The sequence below is a fragment of the Periplaneta americana genome, chromosome 12 (genome assembly GCF_040183065.1).
Source record: "Periplaneta americana isolate PAMFEO1 chromosome 12, P.americana_PAMFEO1_priV1, whole genome shotgun sequence".
Lineage (NCBI taxonomy): Eukaryota > Metazoa > Arthropoda > Insecta > Blattodea > Blattidae > Periplaneta > Periplaneta americana.
This window is the reverse complement of record NC_091128.1, coordinates 164510724-164528926: the sequence shown is the minus strand read 5'-3', so window position 1 is coordinate 164528926 and position 18203 is coordinate 164510724. Positions and strand designations below refer to the sequence as shown.

The window sequence follows — 18203 nt, the reverse complement described above, 5'->3', positions numbered from 1 at the left end:
CCCTTTAACAACTTAAAGAGGTTTCTGTATACATCCTCAGGACCCGAATACGTTGATACGTTGTCATTCCCAAGAAAGGAAGACCCCTAGCTCTAGCCCTAACCGTTGAGGAAGAGCAAAAACTGGTAACATATGTAATCAAAATGCAAGAACTTGGGTTTGGGTTATCGACAACAGAAATTAGAAGACAACCCTTCAATATAATGAATAAGAGTGGTCGGAAAAGTCCATTCAATTTTTTTTTCTTGCTTTTGTTTTCTGTTTATGGTATTTAGTGATTTCTTGTCCCAGTAAATTAAGTCTTACAAACCTTGTACCACTGTTTTATTTTGAAAAATTTATTTTTTAATCATATTGCCAAATTACCCCTGTACTATTGCCAAATTATCCTGATGAAGTACCAAATCTGGAAACATGTAACTTGTTATTTATTAGTGTGTTATGTGTAAAGTAATTTAGATTTGTAGAATTTTCTTTCAGAGGTTTATTGGGATATAATGTTTAAACACATTCCATAATAGAGGAATATTTAATTTCAGAATATGTAACTACAAACTGTGTCAAAATACAAAATATTGCCAAATTAGACGAGTCTCCCCTACCTGAAAACAGTACTTTTGGAATGTTTCATTGCACCACACGGTTGAAGTGTCCAGAAATTACACGCGTGTAATATTATGGCTACATCTAAATTTACTCCTTCAACGTCCACTCTAACAGCAGTGTACTAACTGTAAAAGTGTGTTTGTAGTCTAATACACTCAGAAGCCACAAGCACGATTGTCACACGTGTTCAACATACGCAATACTAATGGAAGTTCTGTGTTTGGTGGCGATGTCACATCATGGATACAAGCCTTCCTTCTACACGACTTATTTCCACATCATAATCAGGACATCGTAAAGATGCAAGATCTCTTGTGAAAATTCTTTCATCAATCCCTACACACTAAAAATAAGCTAGATCTCATCACAGTCTAGTATATACAGTCATGAAACTTGAGTTTTTGAGGGTACTAGGAACAAAAGACTATGCCGGTACTATTTCGCATTGTCTGTAATGGAGCGATAGTAGCGATCCTAGTGGTTAGCAACTGTCTATGGATGCATATTTCCTACATATTGAGATTCATGACTGTATATACTAGACTGTGACCTCATGATGATGTGGTAAACACTGTACAAAATCTTCGCTTGAAAAAACAGCGGCCGGTACAAGACAAGGGACACTTTTGAATAATTTCGAGGGAAAAATTGTTCCGGGGCCGGGTATCGAACCCAGGACCTTTGGTTAAACGTACCAACGCTCTCCCAACTGAGCTACCCGGGAACTCTACCCGACACCGATCCAATTTTTCCCTCTATATCCACAGACCTCAAAGTGGGCTGACAACCGTCAAGCAACCAACATTGAGTGCACACTAACTCTGTGTGACTTAAATTGTGGTTTTCTGTTACGTACAGTGACGTGTATTATGCAAATCAAGCTTTCAGGTATAACTCCCTGTAAAGTTAATTTGAATAATTTCGAGGGAAAAATTGTTCCGGGGCCGGGTATCGAACCCGGGACCTTTGGTTAAACGTACCAACCCTCTCCCAACTGAGCTACCCGGGAACTCTACCCGACACCGTGTCGGGTAGAGTTCCCGGGTAGCTCAGTGTCGTACTAGTAACTCATGTTGAAATAATTCTGTACCTACTCTACGTACTGTGAATTCAATCTTCACTTCTGCCCGACCCGAAAATATAAAATTACTCAGACATACTATCTACTGTCCGTCCAACTGGTTATGCCGCAAGATTGTAGAAAGGGAGGAAATCACGTGACAGTTAATTACTTAACGAGGCCCTTTTATTTAAGTTAAATTAAACAGCTGTATAATATTACGTAAACTTCCAATTCCTAAGAGAAATTAATGTTTTCAGAAAAGAGCTAAGACAGACCAGCTATTACAGAGGGGCGAGCAGAAGCAGGTGGGGGAAATCGGGATGCGACGTAGGCAAACGGACAGTACCTGTGCGAAAATATGATTCAATATTGAAAGCTCTTTCGTCACTGGAAAACGCGAACATATTTCTGGAACGTACTATACTCAGTAACTCAGTACTGCTTACTATCTGCGGTCTTGGTTCTGTGTGGAGTTGGAACTTCCTTAGTAGAAGGGGTGGGAGTGAAGTACATTCAAAAACTCAGATACAATAAAAATTGAAGTAAAAATAAAATGATGTCCCTGTATATTTCTTCATTTTCGCAACATTTTTTCTTCCACACATATTTGGTTTCAAACGCGCTCTTCCTTGATCTATTATTTTCTTCACGATAGTCACAGTATTTATCAGCTAGATCCAAATCCATTTATTGCTAGTTTTTACATATTGTGACGGCCACGTGAGGTTCGATCTCACGACCGACGGAGGAAGGGCTAAGTCGGCCGTGTTTTGGGCGGGTTGCGCGCGCATCTGCTTCCTGGGGCATGTGCTATGGCGGAGTGGAGAGAGGAGCGATATCCAGATTATTCGAGAGTGGAATCTTTCGCGAACTCTCCAGAAACTATGGTTTAGGTATAAATACAAGACGCAAGTGAACGTCAGCCAACCCGTCAGTAAGCCAGTGCTGTTGCAGGCAGATTTGGACAGTAAGCGAGTTAGTCTTGTGTAGCAGTGAAGCCAGCTTCGAGACCAGAGCGCGACTTGAGCTGTGTCCGTAACTGTGGAGCCTGAAGCCCTGAGTTCGAGTGCAGTGGACCGCAGTTGGGGGACTTGAGTTCGAAGTTCAGCGGATCGTCTCTGAAGGTCTGGGGTTCGAGATTCTGTGAACGCGAGTGACTGAGCTAGAAGAACTAGCCAAGACAAACGAGCTGTGAACTGAGAACTGACCGTTCTGTGTTGTAAATAGTGCTTTGTGAATATTAGTTAAGATAAACAGTTCATTGTTGTTCGTAATAGTCCAAGTAAATTGTCATTGTCGTTTGTGGAGTGCAATAACGAACGCTTTGTTGCTGTGCGGAGAGCAAATCCCATTGTTCACGGGAGTGAAATTAAATTGTAGAGAGTGATAATTATTGTTGACATAATAAAATTTACATTGTTCAGTATAAAAATTGACAATATTATAACTTACAAGAAACAACAGTATGTCGAAGCAATAACCTTGTATTTTTTATTTTATTAGGTTATTTTACGACGCTGTATCAACATCTAGGTTATTTAGCGTCTGAATGAAATGGTGATAATGCCGGTGAAATGAGTCCGGGGTCCAACACCGAAAGTTACCCAGCATTTGCTCATATTGGGTTGAGGGAAAACCCCGGAAAAAACCTCAACCAGGCAACTTGCGCCGACAGGGACTCGAACCCGGGCCACCTGGTTTCGCGGCCAGACGCGCTGACCGTTACTCCACAGGTGTGGACTTAACCTTGTAAATAGCTATCTTGTACTATGGCAATCGCCATCTTGTGTCATGTGACTTTAGAAACAGATAATTGGCTGAACGGATGTGGTATCTTTTGGCAGAGAAATCAGCTGGGATTGCCATGAAAGCAAGATTTTAAGATTTTTAACATGGATACGCTACGTAAAGATTAATTTGTTGGTTCTACATTATCTGCTATGGTTACCATTAGTTTTTAATGGAGAAAAATTCGCTCCGGCGCCGGGGATCGAACTCGGGAACCCCAGTTCCACGCACTGGGTGCTCTACCACTGAGCTACGCCGAGGCTCAATCCACAGCAACAGATCGAATCTTTCTCCTTTGGTATTTTCTCTTGGTGACCTTACTCCATGTTCAACATGGTTAGCTCAGTGGTTAGAGCGTCCAGTGCGTAGAAATGGGAGTCCCGGGTTCGATCCCCGGCAACGGAGCGAATATTTCTCCATTAATAACTAATGGATACGCTAACTTTTGACAACTTTTCCTTTCACCATATTATAGTATGGTTCCGAGAAGTGATGGCACCTGTTATCTCAATTTCGAATTTTTTTGGAGTTGGTATCTTTTGGAAATGAGCTTTTCAAATGGATATTACTTGTGGCCTTCAGAAACACCCTTCAACTTTTTGTGTCCTACATTCGAGGCTGTAAATCCATTCGTTGGGTGATCGTGTACACACGTCGCAGTGTTGAAGATCTGCTTGAACAAACAACCTAAATTTCGTGAAGATGGGACATGCCAGTGCGTCTAAAACGTGAAGTTGCTTATGATGACGTCGATAACGACATATTTAAGTGAATGTGCACAGCAATTAAGACTTCAAGCGAGAAAATTGAAAAGCAACAACACTGACGATTTATTTTATGCAGAAATCTTGCTCTCTTACACAAGTGAACTTGGATTCTAGCCGGAATTAATACTTTAAAGTGACTAACAATGAGTTGTTCACAATAAATGTGCGAAACTATTATATTTTTGGAAAAGATCAGAAAGATTTTACACAAATGTAAGAATAGGCCTATTTAAGCTTGTACAAGAGTCAGAATAGATTTGAAATCATTGGAACTTTAAGCTTAAAATAAAAACTAAGGTCAGAATTTCATCGCCAGAAAAATTATCAAAAGGTAATAATATGCACTTTTTCGTTATACTTAAGGCTTTTAAAGAACCCGGAGGTTCATTACCGGCTTCACATAAGCCCGCCATCGGTCTAGGAATTTACCCCTAGACCTAGAGAATTTGAGTGCCATCTGGGGAGGTAAATTCATTGATTCTAGGGATATTTTTATTTTCTCTTTAAAATTAAATCTTTTCTTTAATTTCATCTTCTATTTTAATGTTTATATATTTTTTTAATTTGAGTTAAATATTTTCTTAGAATTATAATCCTTTTAACAAGAATAAAAATGTGGCTTTCCATTTTTATCATATTCCTCACTGCTATAAGAGATGGGAAATGTCACATTTCCAATTTATTTACTCGCAGCTTTTTCTTTTCCCCTTTTCTGTACTGAACGGAGAAACTGTATTGGTTGAGTTTACCAGCATCAGACTTTCAGGGAAAGAGGACTGAGATTACGGTGAAATGAGTTTGTGATTTGTGACTTAAAGGAAATAATATACAGGGTGTTTCAGAAACACTTTCACAAACCTTGGAGGCATGTTCCTCACACCAAAACAAGAAAAAAGTACGCATAAACATATGTTCGAAAATCCTTAGTTTTTTTAGTTATAATGAAAGAACATAATGCAACATCTGTTAGATATTGTCAGCTTGACAGCAAGTGTTGCAACTTTAATCAATTCAGAAACTCATAACAAATGTTCCTTGAAATTATTCAAACTTGCTTTACAGGGAGCTACTACCTGAAAGCCGGATTTGCATAATACATTCGTTACTGGAGGTACAGTTACACTTAAAAAGAATGAGACGATTCTTGGTTGTCGGAAGTTAAAGTTCTACAGCGCGGTTCACTCGATATCGACGTATAACGATAAGTACCATGACAAATAGACAAGAATTGTTACAAGGACCACAACAAGGACAAGGATCAGAATAAGGATCACGAAGAAGACAGCCATTTAAGGCCACGATTTCACAACATAGCTCGGGTAACAAAATATCATTGCTTCTCTGTACCGAATGGCAAATGCCTGCTATCGGATCTACATTCTGGACTGCTGCTGTCACTGTCTTGTCTCGGTAGCTCATATAGTAGCGTGTCGGTTCCGCCATATAACCGTAACGTTTCGTGTTCGATCCCAGGTAAAACTTTTTTTCTTTATTGAGGTGTAATTAATTTGTTCAGAGTTCCTCGACTGTATAATTTGTCGAAAAATTTGGAATAATTTATGCCCAACTTTTGGGTCTACAAGTGGGCTGAACCTCGTCAAAAAATAAATAAATCTTACTTGGAAGTTAAAAGTATTCTTCCTGAAACAAAAATCATAAAAAACAAAAAGAGACCTGTTAATTTAAAATCTTGTCCACATACCATCATACATTTCTCCAATCGAAATCCACTCGATTGGTAGCGAAGGCAAGACGGTTGACAGCTTGTGCTTCCCCCAATATTTCCATTTGCGCAGCCCTCCGGCTCCTAATACCGCGGTTCCTCAACCTGCTGATCACAGTCTGTGAAGAACCGGGAAAGTTAGATGCTGCTCTTATTTCGTTAGCAATCCGAAAGGGATCCAGTCGAACTGTCTCGAATAAGAGAGCATCCTCTTCCAATGAAGAAATCCGCGGACGCCCAGGAATAGGGCGATTTTCGACCTCCCCTGAATCTTGGTAACGATAAACCCCTTCGCGGCTGTACTTCCAGGAACACCGACCAAACGGCCAGCAGATCTAGCCCCATATCCAGCTTCAACTAGAGCTATAACTCGCTGTCCCATGTCACGTCGGTTCGCCATTACGATGAGAAATGAGGGATGACGATAATACTTTAGTGCAGACAATGACTATTTAACCTGATATAGAATTATTGAAATAAGGGGCATCTTGCACAATAACAGGATATAACAGGAAGTCCAATTATTGTTGCGAAACTAATCAAATTAAATCTAATTACATTAAGTAAACAAATCCCAAGTTATGACACCACGTTGCTACAGCTTAATTCTAGGTTATTAACATAAGCCTTAAATAGGTCCGTGCTTATGCGTTGGACGACAAAACCAAACATCGAAAGTTCGAATCCTGCCGAGGAATGTAACTTCTTGCTTTTTATAATGTAAATCAGACTTCTAACTACAATCATTCATATTTCTTACATTATTTATTAATATTTATAGCCAACATTGAATTTGTAAAGAAAAGACTTTAGAAATCTGATATGGAATTTGTGATCTGTAGTGACGGAACTTTTCCGGTAGAGTCGTTTTCCCACCAGCATACAAGCTGAAGTAGCACAGCCATTGATAAAAGTTTTGTACACAAAATTAGACTGAATTCCTATTCGACAGAACCTATAATCAATAGCTTGTCTGAACATGATAAACAAATCCTAAGTGTTTCCAATGTCACTGAACAATATTAATTTAAAAACTAAAAAAGGGTCGTAAATGCTGTATCTAGTGACTATTTACATTTATGTCTACAAAATTAATCTTGGAAAAAACGTATATGATACTGGTACTACTGATATTAAGAGTAAATGTATTGTATTTTTAACTTAATTTCAGAATCACTTCAGTGGATGTTCTCCACTCAATGTGAAAAAATTCAAAAGTAAAAACATGTAGATAACGCAGGGACTACAAAATCTCATGTATTAAAAATAAGAATCATATGTAATGAGTTGCAATGTAATGATCCTCATGTTCTTAAATATTACAAGAAGTACAGTGTAATTTATCAAAAATAATGAAAGAGGGAAATAGAATACATTTGAATAGAAAAGTACAAAATTCAGATAATGCAATTACAGCTATTCGGAATATTATTAAAGTTAAACTTGTAGATATCCTAAGAAAGAAAATATTTTTTCATTAAAACCAGTGATTATATAGTAGAGGATCCCAAATCTATTGCAAATTCTTTTAACGTATTATAGTATATACATAGTACAGAAATATTATTGACAAATTAAACATTCAAGATTTTGCAAAAGATACTGCAATTTGTTACTTAACATATGCATTTAATCTGAGGACTTTGTAAAACTCTATTTCAACATTATTTAGCAATTTCAAAGTTATTTAGACAAAAAAAATCGTTGTATAGACTAGGAATCGAACTCGCACTCTTCTACACGACACGCAGAAGTCTTAGCGTCTGAGCTATTGAAACGACATGAAAGTTTTCCTTTCTGTGCTGAGTGTCGATCTAGTCATGAAGGTCCATTGTCGCTTTAACTACACGATTTATGTATATATTTACCTTTTATTTACGTAATATTATCATATTTTTTGCAGTTTTTGAAGTGAATTTCGGAACGATGCTAGTAACAAACCAAATAGCCTGAATTTAAGTAACTCAGTATTCGTTATCTTGTGTATCAGTGCTCTGGTTTCTGATCATGCGCAGTGTCTTGCATCTGAGACTTAGGAATACTCAATCGTCTCATCCTTTTCTAGGGAAACTGTACGTTAACAGAAAGCCACAATTTAAGTCACACAGTATTTGTGTGTACTCATAGTTGAGTTCTGGCGTCTTGTCAGCTCATTTGAATCGTGTGGATACAAAGGAAAAATTGTGACTGTGTCGTGTATCGTTCCTGGGGTAGCTCAGTCAGAAGAGCATTCGCGCGCTAAGCGAAGGGTCCCGGGATCGATACCCGGCCCCGGAACAATTTTTCCTTGAAATTATTCGAATGTTCAAAATGTTCTCTTCTTTCCACTTTCATTGTTGTGGGTTTCTGAATTGATTAACGTTGCAACACTTGCTACCAACCTGACAATATCAAAAAGATATTTCATTATGCTCTTTCAGTAATAACTAAAAAAAAACTAAGGATTTTCGGACATATGTTTATATGAGTTTTTTTTCTTCTTTTGGTGTGAGGAACATGCCCCCAAGGTTTGTCAAAGTATTTTTGAAATTCCCTGTATTTAAGATGAAGATAAGGGTAAATTTGTGTAAATGAATAAGTCTACTGGGAATGTGTTGACAATAAAATTATAGTCTCTTTAAAACTCAAGCAAATACATCTTCATATGAAAACTTTTCTTTGTATGGGAAGATATTAATGTTCCATTATTCCAAAAATTTATAGCGATTTGAGGGAGTTTATGGAAACACATAAAAAAAACTTGCAAGTTTTCCTTGACTGATAGTGCTTCACGAAGGATAATGAGTGCAAGAAAATCCTATTAAACGCTTATATTGACCGACTGTGTTCTATTTATCATTATAAGTTGTGCTAGTTAAGCTGAAATTATAGCCTATATTGAACTTAGGGATTTTTTTGTTGGAATCTAGGGATAAAATATGAGGAATTTGATGAGGATTTTTAGTCGGCAACAGTGCACCTCCCTCAAATATATTTTAATGTTATCCTCCCATCTACGTCTCGGCCTCCCCAAATATCTTTTTCTCTTTGATCTTCCAGCCAACACTCTATATGCATAGGACGTGCTACATGCTCTACCCCATCTCAAACGTCTGGAGTTAATATTCCTAATTATGTTAGGTGAAGAATAGAATACGTGCACTTTTTCATTATGTGTATTATAATTTTTGTAATAATTCAGTTATTTTTATCATGTTATAGATGATTTTACTGACAACTTATTTTATTTAAATATTATTCAAAACATATAAAATCAAGTCATTTTATATGCAACCAAATAACACAAGCTTCGTTCCTAGATTGCATACAGAATGTTCTCTTTGTAATACTAAAAATATGCCATGTAAAGGTAAATATGCTATATTTTCCACGATCGTGTTTTTGCTGTATTTACAGCTGTTGTTGTTAGGCCTTGAAAGTTAGAATTCCCGCACACAAACTTGTTGCTAGGGAAATCAACGAAAATGTCCTTCATACAGAAACATTGCTTCTAGGTAGTGAGGTAGCGATATCTACAGTACTGTATGTTATCCAGAGAAAGCCGTAAGTAATGTCATTAATTTCATAGAATTATTCTTTGAGTTATTTCAAACAAAAAAGTTTAAAACAGTTTTGATCGCTTTTGCTTCCTTTGCGCGATAAACATTGTTTCATATGAAATATATCATAACGTGTTTTGAGAAAGTCATTGATTAAATTCCCAATATGATCAGTAAATTTAAGAGAGCAGTGTATTATGATAATAAATGTTTGAAATAATTTTAGTGTTGTCCTTTATATGTGCAGAAACTTGATCCGAAGAAATGTAACTTTTCCTTCTGAAAAGGAATTTTAAAATGTTACATTTGTTCGGAATAAATATCTGCACATTTGAAGGACAAAACTAAAATTATTTTAATAATTTATTATCATAATACACTGCTCTCTTAAGCTACTGAGCATATTGGGAATTAAATCAATGGCTTTCCCAAAACACGCAATGAAATGTTTCATATAGAACAATTTTTATCTCGAAAAGAAAGCAAAAACGAGCAAAATTTACTTCTGTTTGAAATATCTCAAAGAATAACCCTCTGAAATTAATGGAATTACTTACGGTTCACATTGTATAGGCCAAGAGTGTTTATTTAAAATATGATACTTTTATATCAAGACTTTTCAGTCTAAAGAACTATTTATTTTAATTAAATTTAATTGAAACAAAAAATAAATCAAATTAGATATGTAGGGGAATTTAAAACCAGCGTCAATTGCATTTCAGGTTTCAGCAATTCCTTCACTCAGTTTGAAATTTCAAATGACACCCCTATATTTTGATAATTGAATTTGAAAGAGTATTCAATTGTTTGTACATCTTATTCATTTATTTTCAAATTTCTCTTTTCCTTCTTCGTATAGCAACCCGGATTGTTGTTATTGTCAGTTGGTTTGTTGGTTGTAGGATGAAAACACAATTTATTTTAGGTAATTTTCTAAATTTAATTAATTCAATTTACTAAATTCAATGTTCAAAATATGCTTCGTTGTTGGTGAGGCAGTAATACAGCCTATTTCGGAACTCCTGTACGTTATGTAGTAACAAAATCATACATAAATAATGTAAATCCAATCTTCGGCTTTTATTATCCTCTAACTTGTTTAAATTTTTTGAAGAATAGATTTATAATACACAATCACAATATTCCTTAATATTAGTTTGTGTTATTACTGAAATAACCAGCAATCTATAACAGTCTCTGTAGTTTGATTCTCTTCAACCATAATCAACAATAACAAGAATCCAGGTTGCCAGGCGACGATAGAAAACAAAATAGGCCTATGTGAAACAAATGAATGAAATTTATATTTAAAAAATTGAATACTCTTTCAAATGTAAGTATCAATATAGAGGTGACATTTAAAATTTCAAACGAAGTTAGGGGGTGGTGACAGTTTGCAACCTAAAATTAAATTAACACTGGTTTAAAGCTTTCCCCCTCAATATCTAAATTGACGTGTTTTTGTTTCAATTAAATTTAATTGAAATAAATAATTATTTAGACTGGGAAGTTTTGAAATGAAAGCGAGGTATATTTGTCGTTTTGAGTTTACCCTCCTGCTGTACATGCCTTCATGCATAAAATAAGTGAATGATTAAATATGGATGAAACTCTGTATTATTTTTTTGGTGACACCTATGAAATTCGGCACGAATTAAAGTGAAGTAATTTACCTATATGTTTACGACACATTCCGAATCAAAGCACCATAAATAAAAGCTATGCTATGAGATTCACTGACAAGTTTCGGTTCACAGTTTCCATCACAGTACAACGAAAGTAAATTAGCATAGTTTTGATAGTTTCAGTTCAATTCCCGGATTTTTCATGCTGAACGCAGTTCTACATCAACTCTGATTCGGTTGTCTCCACACGTGTCCACATCTCACAATCCTTTCATTCACCCAGGTTCTGATGACAGTTGCTATGACCACTACAGGTAAACAAATCTAATTTCAGTCACTGGTTCGAACCGGTTCGCGAGTGTTTCATCTGGTAGAGAACCGGGCAAGTCAGCTGGGCTCACGTCTATCGATTCCGGAACACTACTTCAAGTTCACGACACGAGGTTACAGAATGTCAATACTGCAGCTGAAACTCGGACAGATTTCGCACCATTTGTTGTCCCACACAAACACAAGATCACGTTGAATAATAACCTATTGCTGGATGAGTGTAAATATGTTTAACTGAACGGGGAACAAAAGACCAACAATGGAAAAATAAAACAGATCCATGGCCTCCCATGAGCATGTACTTACGAATTGAACATGGTTTCAACGTATCGATATATATCGAAGTGAATGTGGCGGTACCTGGTGGCCGGTGTCAAACTCCTCGTCGTTGGAGAGGGCGAGATCCGAAGTGCGCTTGTCGAGGAGATGAGCGGATGGAGATCGCTCCACTCTGCAAGAGTAATGCCTGGCATTCAGAAAAGAGCCTTCTCACCTGGTCCTGACACACCCTACGGCCCAGACGGGTTCTGCCTCACCTATTGACTTTAGGTCCGCCACCTCGCCGTTCCGAGGGGCCCAGCCCCACGCCCGAGTCCTCGCTCGGAGTGCGGTACTCTTCAGTTTCGTTAAACTGTTCATAGGTGGCAGCACCACACGGCCGATACATCAGCTCTGGCTGCAAACAGGGGACACAACGCATGGCATTGTGGACAAGTGCATCCAGACAGGGGGAACACATTCTGATGCCTGCCTCAGTCGATACAGCGTTGCTAAACAAGCAATAGTCGTGACGAAAGTAGGGTTCGGAAAAGGTTCTAGCATAAACTACACTAAAAGTACGGGTTCTGTAGCTACGTATTAAGAAAATCATCAATAACAACACGGGGCCTAGGGTCACCAACCGCCCGGGCTTCGCCCAGACAGTCCGGGAATCCAGACATTTGTTCGTAGACCGGAGGATGCCAAAGTCCCGGAATGTCGAAGTATATTATTATTATTATTATTATTATTATTATTATTATTATTACTTACTGGCTTTTAAGGAACCCGGAGGTTCATTGCCGCCCTCACATAAGCCCGCCATCGGTCCCTATCCTGAGCAAGATTAATCCATTCTCTATCATCATATCACACCTCCCTCAAATCCATTTTAATATTATCTTCCCATCTACGTCTCTGCCTCCGTAAAGGTCTTTTTCCCTCCGGCGTCCCAACTAACACTCTATATGCATTTGTGGATTCGCCCATACGTGCTACATGCCCTGCCCATCTCAAACGTCTGGATTTAATGTTCCTAATTATGTCAGGTGAAGAATACAATGCGTGCAGTTCTGCGTTGTGTAACTTTCTCCATTCTCCTGTAACTTCATCCCTCTTAGCCCCAAATATTTTCCTAAGAAACTTATTCTCAAACATCCTTAACCTATGTTCCTCTCTCAGAGTGAGAGTCCAAGTTCCACAACCATAAAGAACAACCGGTAATATAACTGTTTTATAAATTCTAACTTTCAGATTTTTTGACAGCAGACTGGATGATAAAAGCTTCTCAACCGAATAATAACACGCATTTCCCATATTTATTCTGTGTTTAATTTCCTCCCGAGTGTCATGCTTTTTTGTTACTGTTGCTCCATGATTATTATTATTATTATTATTATTATTATTATTATTATTATTACTATTAAATACGAAATTGTTTCACATGTGACTTATCACTATAGACATTTACATAATTGCTTTTGTTTGTTTAGTCAATTGTCTGAAGACAGGTCTCAACCTCACAAGTGATACCAACATGGCACCACTTATGAGGCAACTAGGCCAAGAGATAGTGGGGTAGAGTGGCCAGTTCCTTTCCCCTTTCATTGCATACATTGCCGATTAGCTACATATTACACTAATCAGAGTTCACATGTACATATACAAGCAATTGTTCTTCCTCTAACACATTACCGTCAAACGAAATGTACTGCCTGATATAGATGTACATAGGCCCTATCAGTCAGAACCGGAATCAGATATAGATTTACGTAATTAGGAGTAATTATTTGACAGCCGTTACTTATTTCGCTGTATTTTTTACTTCGCAAGTCTATAATAACTAGTGGCTTGTGCAGCAAATGCTGCAAACAAAGTTCATTAGACGTTCAAATAAAATTTTTTCAGATTTATTTTCAATGAAGAATACCAGACATTTTGGAAGTTATTTGCTTCCATAATAATACATACTCCTTCTGAATAGTTTTTTCATGCCAAATACTTTTTCTTGAACATATCCACCTTCAGTTTTTGAGTTTCAACTCGAAAACGCAAGTAACAATGTCAGGACGATCAGCGGGTTTTTCATGTGGGAGTAAAGCAATAGCTATTTCAGGTTATAGTGGATTGTAGGTTTGTAGGCCTCTTATTTTATCAGTAATACCTTTTGGTCTTCCCTCAGAAACTGCAATTTTTGCGCTCTCTCGAGCCTATACCGAAGAGAATGACGCATATAAATTTCTACACCACACCGTCATCAAGTATATGAAAAAGACCCAACCCCACTTGATTAATAACTATAAAAATATTTGATTTGTATTAACAATATTATCTTACGTAAGTTTTGTAGCCTCCATTCAGTAAATTATAGAAAATATCAAGATCTAATTCAAGATATTCTCTACATCTACTGGATGTTCAGTTCAAAGTGTGTCATGGCTCGCTGTATGCCGTCATGTGGCTAGCTGATGAGCCTAGAGAATTCAATCTTCCTACACTTCCGCAGAGGTGTATAACCTAAGAGGCAGAGAAGTTGCCTAGCAAGTACGGCGTTCATTCTGAAGAGTACGTACCGATACTTACGGTAACGCCGGTAGTGGCAGGAATGTGAACTGTTTGGAAATACGTACTGTCGGGATATGGGGATAGGGTTAAGACGATTACTTACGTATTTGTTGACATTAACTTCGACGGTCAACATGGACACGGAGCATTTGATTTGTGATGTGGAATGTTACCGTACGCAACCGATGATAACAAATACCCTGCGTACGACTTGCCGGCGCAAAACACAGTTCGAAAGAGGTTATGGTAGCACACAGACCGTACAGACCGCCATCTGTTGCTACGATGTTCAAGTTATACCGTACACGTTCTCAAGTTCAGATTGAAGAACGCCTTAAATAATAGGCAACTTCTCTAACATATAAGCTGAAACTCGCTTCAAATCGGTGACCCAACAACAGTGACGTCATGACACACTTTGAAATGAACACCCAGTATTTATATAACCCCAAAACGTTTCACTTTCATATCATTAATACAGGATTAATATGTATAATTAATGAAAAATAGTCACATCATGGCATTAACTATAATAATATTACATTTCTAATGGTAATAATGTCATCAAACCACCTCAAGTTTTGTAAATGATTCAATGCACAGCTGTACTCAGAAAATTACACACCGCAAAATCGGACCTGTAAATTATTTTTAGTAAGTCTTGAAGTTTTTAATAACCATTTGAATTTGAACTCTAAATATGTCGGCAAGCCTGCAGGTCATGGACTTCGTGTAATAGCTATTGTTTATTGTAATGTGTGTTTTGTTTTATTCTGAAATGCAATAATTAGTTCTCAAAATTGACGAGAGATGGATTTTGGAAAATAGGAAAATTATTAACGCTTCACTAAAAGTTACTATTTTTCTGAAAATCCTTGGATGCCAAGCTTCAAAATGACGGATAATTCATAAAAATCCGTTCAGCTGTTTTCCATGACCAGTTCAAAGTATATACATACATAGATATCGCTGCTCTAGATGTAGGTCTATATATTGTTTGTTTTTTTTTTTTTTTTTGCTGTATTGAAGTGTTGCTACGTAACGAAACACAAGCTAAAATATAATTACTATCGTAGAAATGGTGGAAATACTGGTATCTCTGAAATAATTTGAACGAGAAATGATAATATGCCTTGTCAAGCAAAAGTGATGCCTGTCATTTCAGGAATGTCTCTGTCTTTTTTTACATGGGCGTCATTTCGGTTTTTGCTTTTTGGGGTGGAGGAAGGTTATTTAAGGAAGACCTTACAGAGTATATTGCGTGACGTACTCTCTCCCTGTTTGTTCTGAAATGAATTATTTTTCATACTGTAAACTGGGTTAAACTTTAATAGTACATTATGCAACGAGCCTATAATGATAGTAATTAAGAATCGAGTATGGATATTTATGAAACGAGCGCAAGCGAGTTTCATAATTTTCATACGAGCTTCTTAATTACCATTATAGGCGAGTTTCATACGACTTTTTATGCTTGACCATATTTCTAACTTGAAATTACCGGTATTCAGATGTATACATTTTATTTGTAGGTATCTGACAAGATCGGAAGTGACCTTGTTCTAGGTCGTGAATTGTGAGATGTGAGCAGACGCGAAAGTATTGATTTTTTCCGAGGAACAATAATGTCATTGACCTTGACGTAGTCCCGTTAAACTTTATAATATTATAACCTTGATTATTGAATTCGACATTGAAAAACGAGATGACAAATTGAATTTATTTGAATATTATTTACAATTAACGCTAATTATTATAGTAACAGAACATAACCTTCTGCGACAGTATTGGATTTCCAGCCTCCGTGACTTTTCGCTAATTCTCTTTCGATTGCATATCCGAGAATAATCGATACTTGCGGTTTTATAACGGTACAAAGCTGACGTGTCATTGGCTGAACAGTTGTAACCTGAGTCGTCATTGGCTGAAAGACCTGACCTTTAATGAGTAGGTGTACTTTAATGACATGCATTAAAGGTCTGCTACCAGGTGTATAATTACTACATTTCGGCATGGTCGAGCATAAAAGAAATTAAGCCATGATACACTGAACATATTTTTAATGCTCATTATTTTTCTCCTTTCCTTAAGTATTTTTAATTAATATTTTAATTCACAAAAAGGGCTGATATGACGATTTTTGTTTGTTGAATGGTCAAGTTCATTCCACTTTACAATATATTTACAGTTTCCACGCATAGACCTGTTTTTAGCTTGTTATCCTATTTATACGATATCTATACATAATTTACATGTACTGGCTGTTAATATTACGTAGGCGCAAACAAATGAACACACGATTTTATTGACAAATAAAGTTTAATTTCAATTAACAAAAATAACTGTACCTTTAATTTTAATATCGCAACATGTAGACTTGCTAAATCCCAAAAAGATTTTGTCAAACAAATTTCCATCCCATATTTTTAATTTAAGCAGAGTTGCTCTCAAATTTTACACCTCTAGTTGGTTAATTTTAAATCCATTTTATAATACTGACGATTTTTTTTTATTGTACAATCTCTTTGTAATTCAACTGACCTTGTCTATACATTTTTTTTAGACATGTAATTTAAACTATTAAACTATTATTTATTTTACAGCAGGTAACATTCACTAATGCAGCAAAGCTTAACGTCGTGGTTCCATTTGACAAAAGTCATTATTAACTAGCTCTGTATTTTATATCTCAAGCGTTTGTAAAGTTGGAATATTTTATTAGTAAATGTAGGCCTACAGTGCTCACATGTTTAGCAGTACTACTTCATTATTATTAGCTTCACCAAAACGTTTGAACGGAGCCACCATTTTCAGTCGACTAACTATGCGGGAAACATATGACGATCCCAAAGCATATTTTATAGAAGGCTACCATAAATAATTTGCAGTTTGAAATGTTGGCAAACAAAGAAACAAATGGTAGGGAGGTGATTAAAACACAATAAAGCATATAAAGGTTAGAAGAAATAAAGTACTCTAATACAATAAAATAGATATTGACTTACTAAAATTCTATTTCACTAATGTTAGCTTCACCAAAACGTTTGGACGGAGCCGCCATTTTCAATTGACTATCTATACGGTAAACAAATGACGATCGCAAAGCATGTTTTATAGTATCGTAAAGAATTTGCAGTTTGAAATGTCGGCAAATAAAGAAACACATGGTAGGGAGGTGATAAAAACACAAGGAAGTATATAAAGATTAGAAGAAATAATGTAATCTAATACAATTAAATAGATATTAATTGTCTAACTAAAATTCTATTTCACTAATGTTACTTTCACCAAAACGTTTGAACGGAGTTGCCATTTTCAGTCGAGTATCTATGCGGGAAACAAGTGACGATCACAAAGTATGTTTTATAATACCGTAAAGAATTTGCGGCAATCAAAGAAACAAATGCTAGGGAAGAGATAAAAGCAAATGCTAGGGAAGCGATAAAAATAAACAAATGCTAGGGAAATGATAAAATTGTAGCGATAAGCAGCCATGATTGGTTGAAAAACGTCCTTTCGTACCGTTTTATTGATCAAAAGTAGTATGACGTAGTAAAAGTGTAATAGTCACATAAAATCACGCCCCTGTGCATTATTAATACATTTGCATGCAGAATTTAAAACTGCTTGGAATAAAAATAAAATTAATAATAATAATAATAATAATAATAATAATAATAATAATAATAATAATAATATACCGGTATTCAGAGAATCAAATACGCACCAACTATTCTTTAATTTAAACAAAATATAATCTTTCAGATATCAAAATAGTGGGACTAATGATTATTCCGGCATATTTGTCGCCAATTTAATTTAGATAAAAACTTCATCACGACTATAATGACGTCAATTATTAAGGGCTCTGTATTAATTTAAAAAAATCATCGGTATAACACATATGTACTACTCTTTTGTTATATTAAAACTTTTACA

General features: G+C 36.3%; 2 protein-coding genes across 2 annotated transcripts in view; both read right to left on the bottom strand.

Moving 5' to 3' along the window:
• Nucleotides 1-12180, bottom strand: part of LOC138711279 (uncharacterized) — a 156013-nt gene extending 143833 nt beyond the window's left edge. Inside the window, exons 1-2 of the mRNA XM_069842709.1 lie at nt 11978-12180; nt 11802-11892 (exon numbers count right to left, since the gene is read on the bottom strand). Coding sequence (XP_069698810.1) covers nt 11802-11892; nt 11978-12180 — 294 coding nt within the window. The remainder of the gene's footprint in view (nt 1-11801; nt 11893-11977) is intronic.
• Nucleotides 1-18203, bottom strand: part of LOC138709993 (whirlin-like) — a 508846-nt gene that overhangs the window by 184262 nt on the left and 306381 nt on the right. The gene's annotated exons all lie outside the window — the stretch shown is intronic.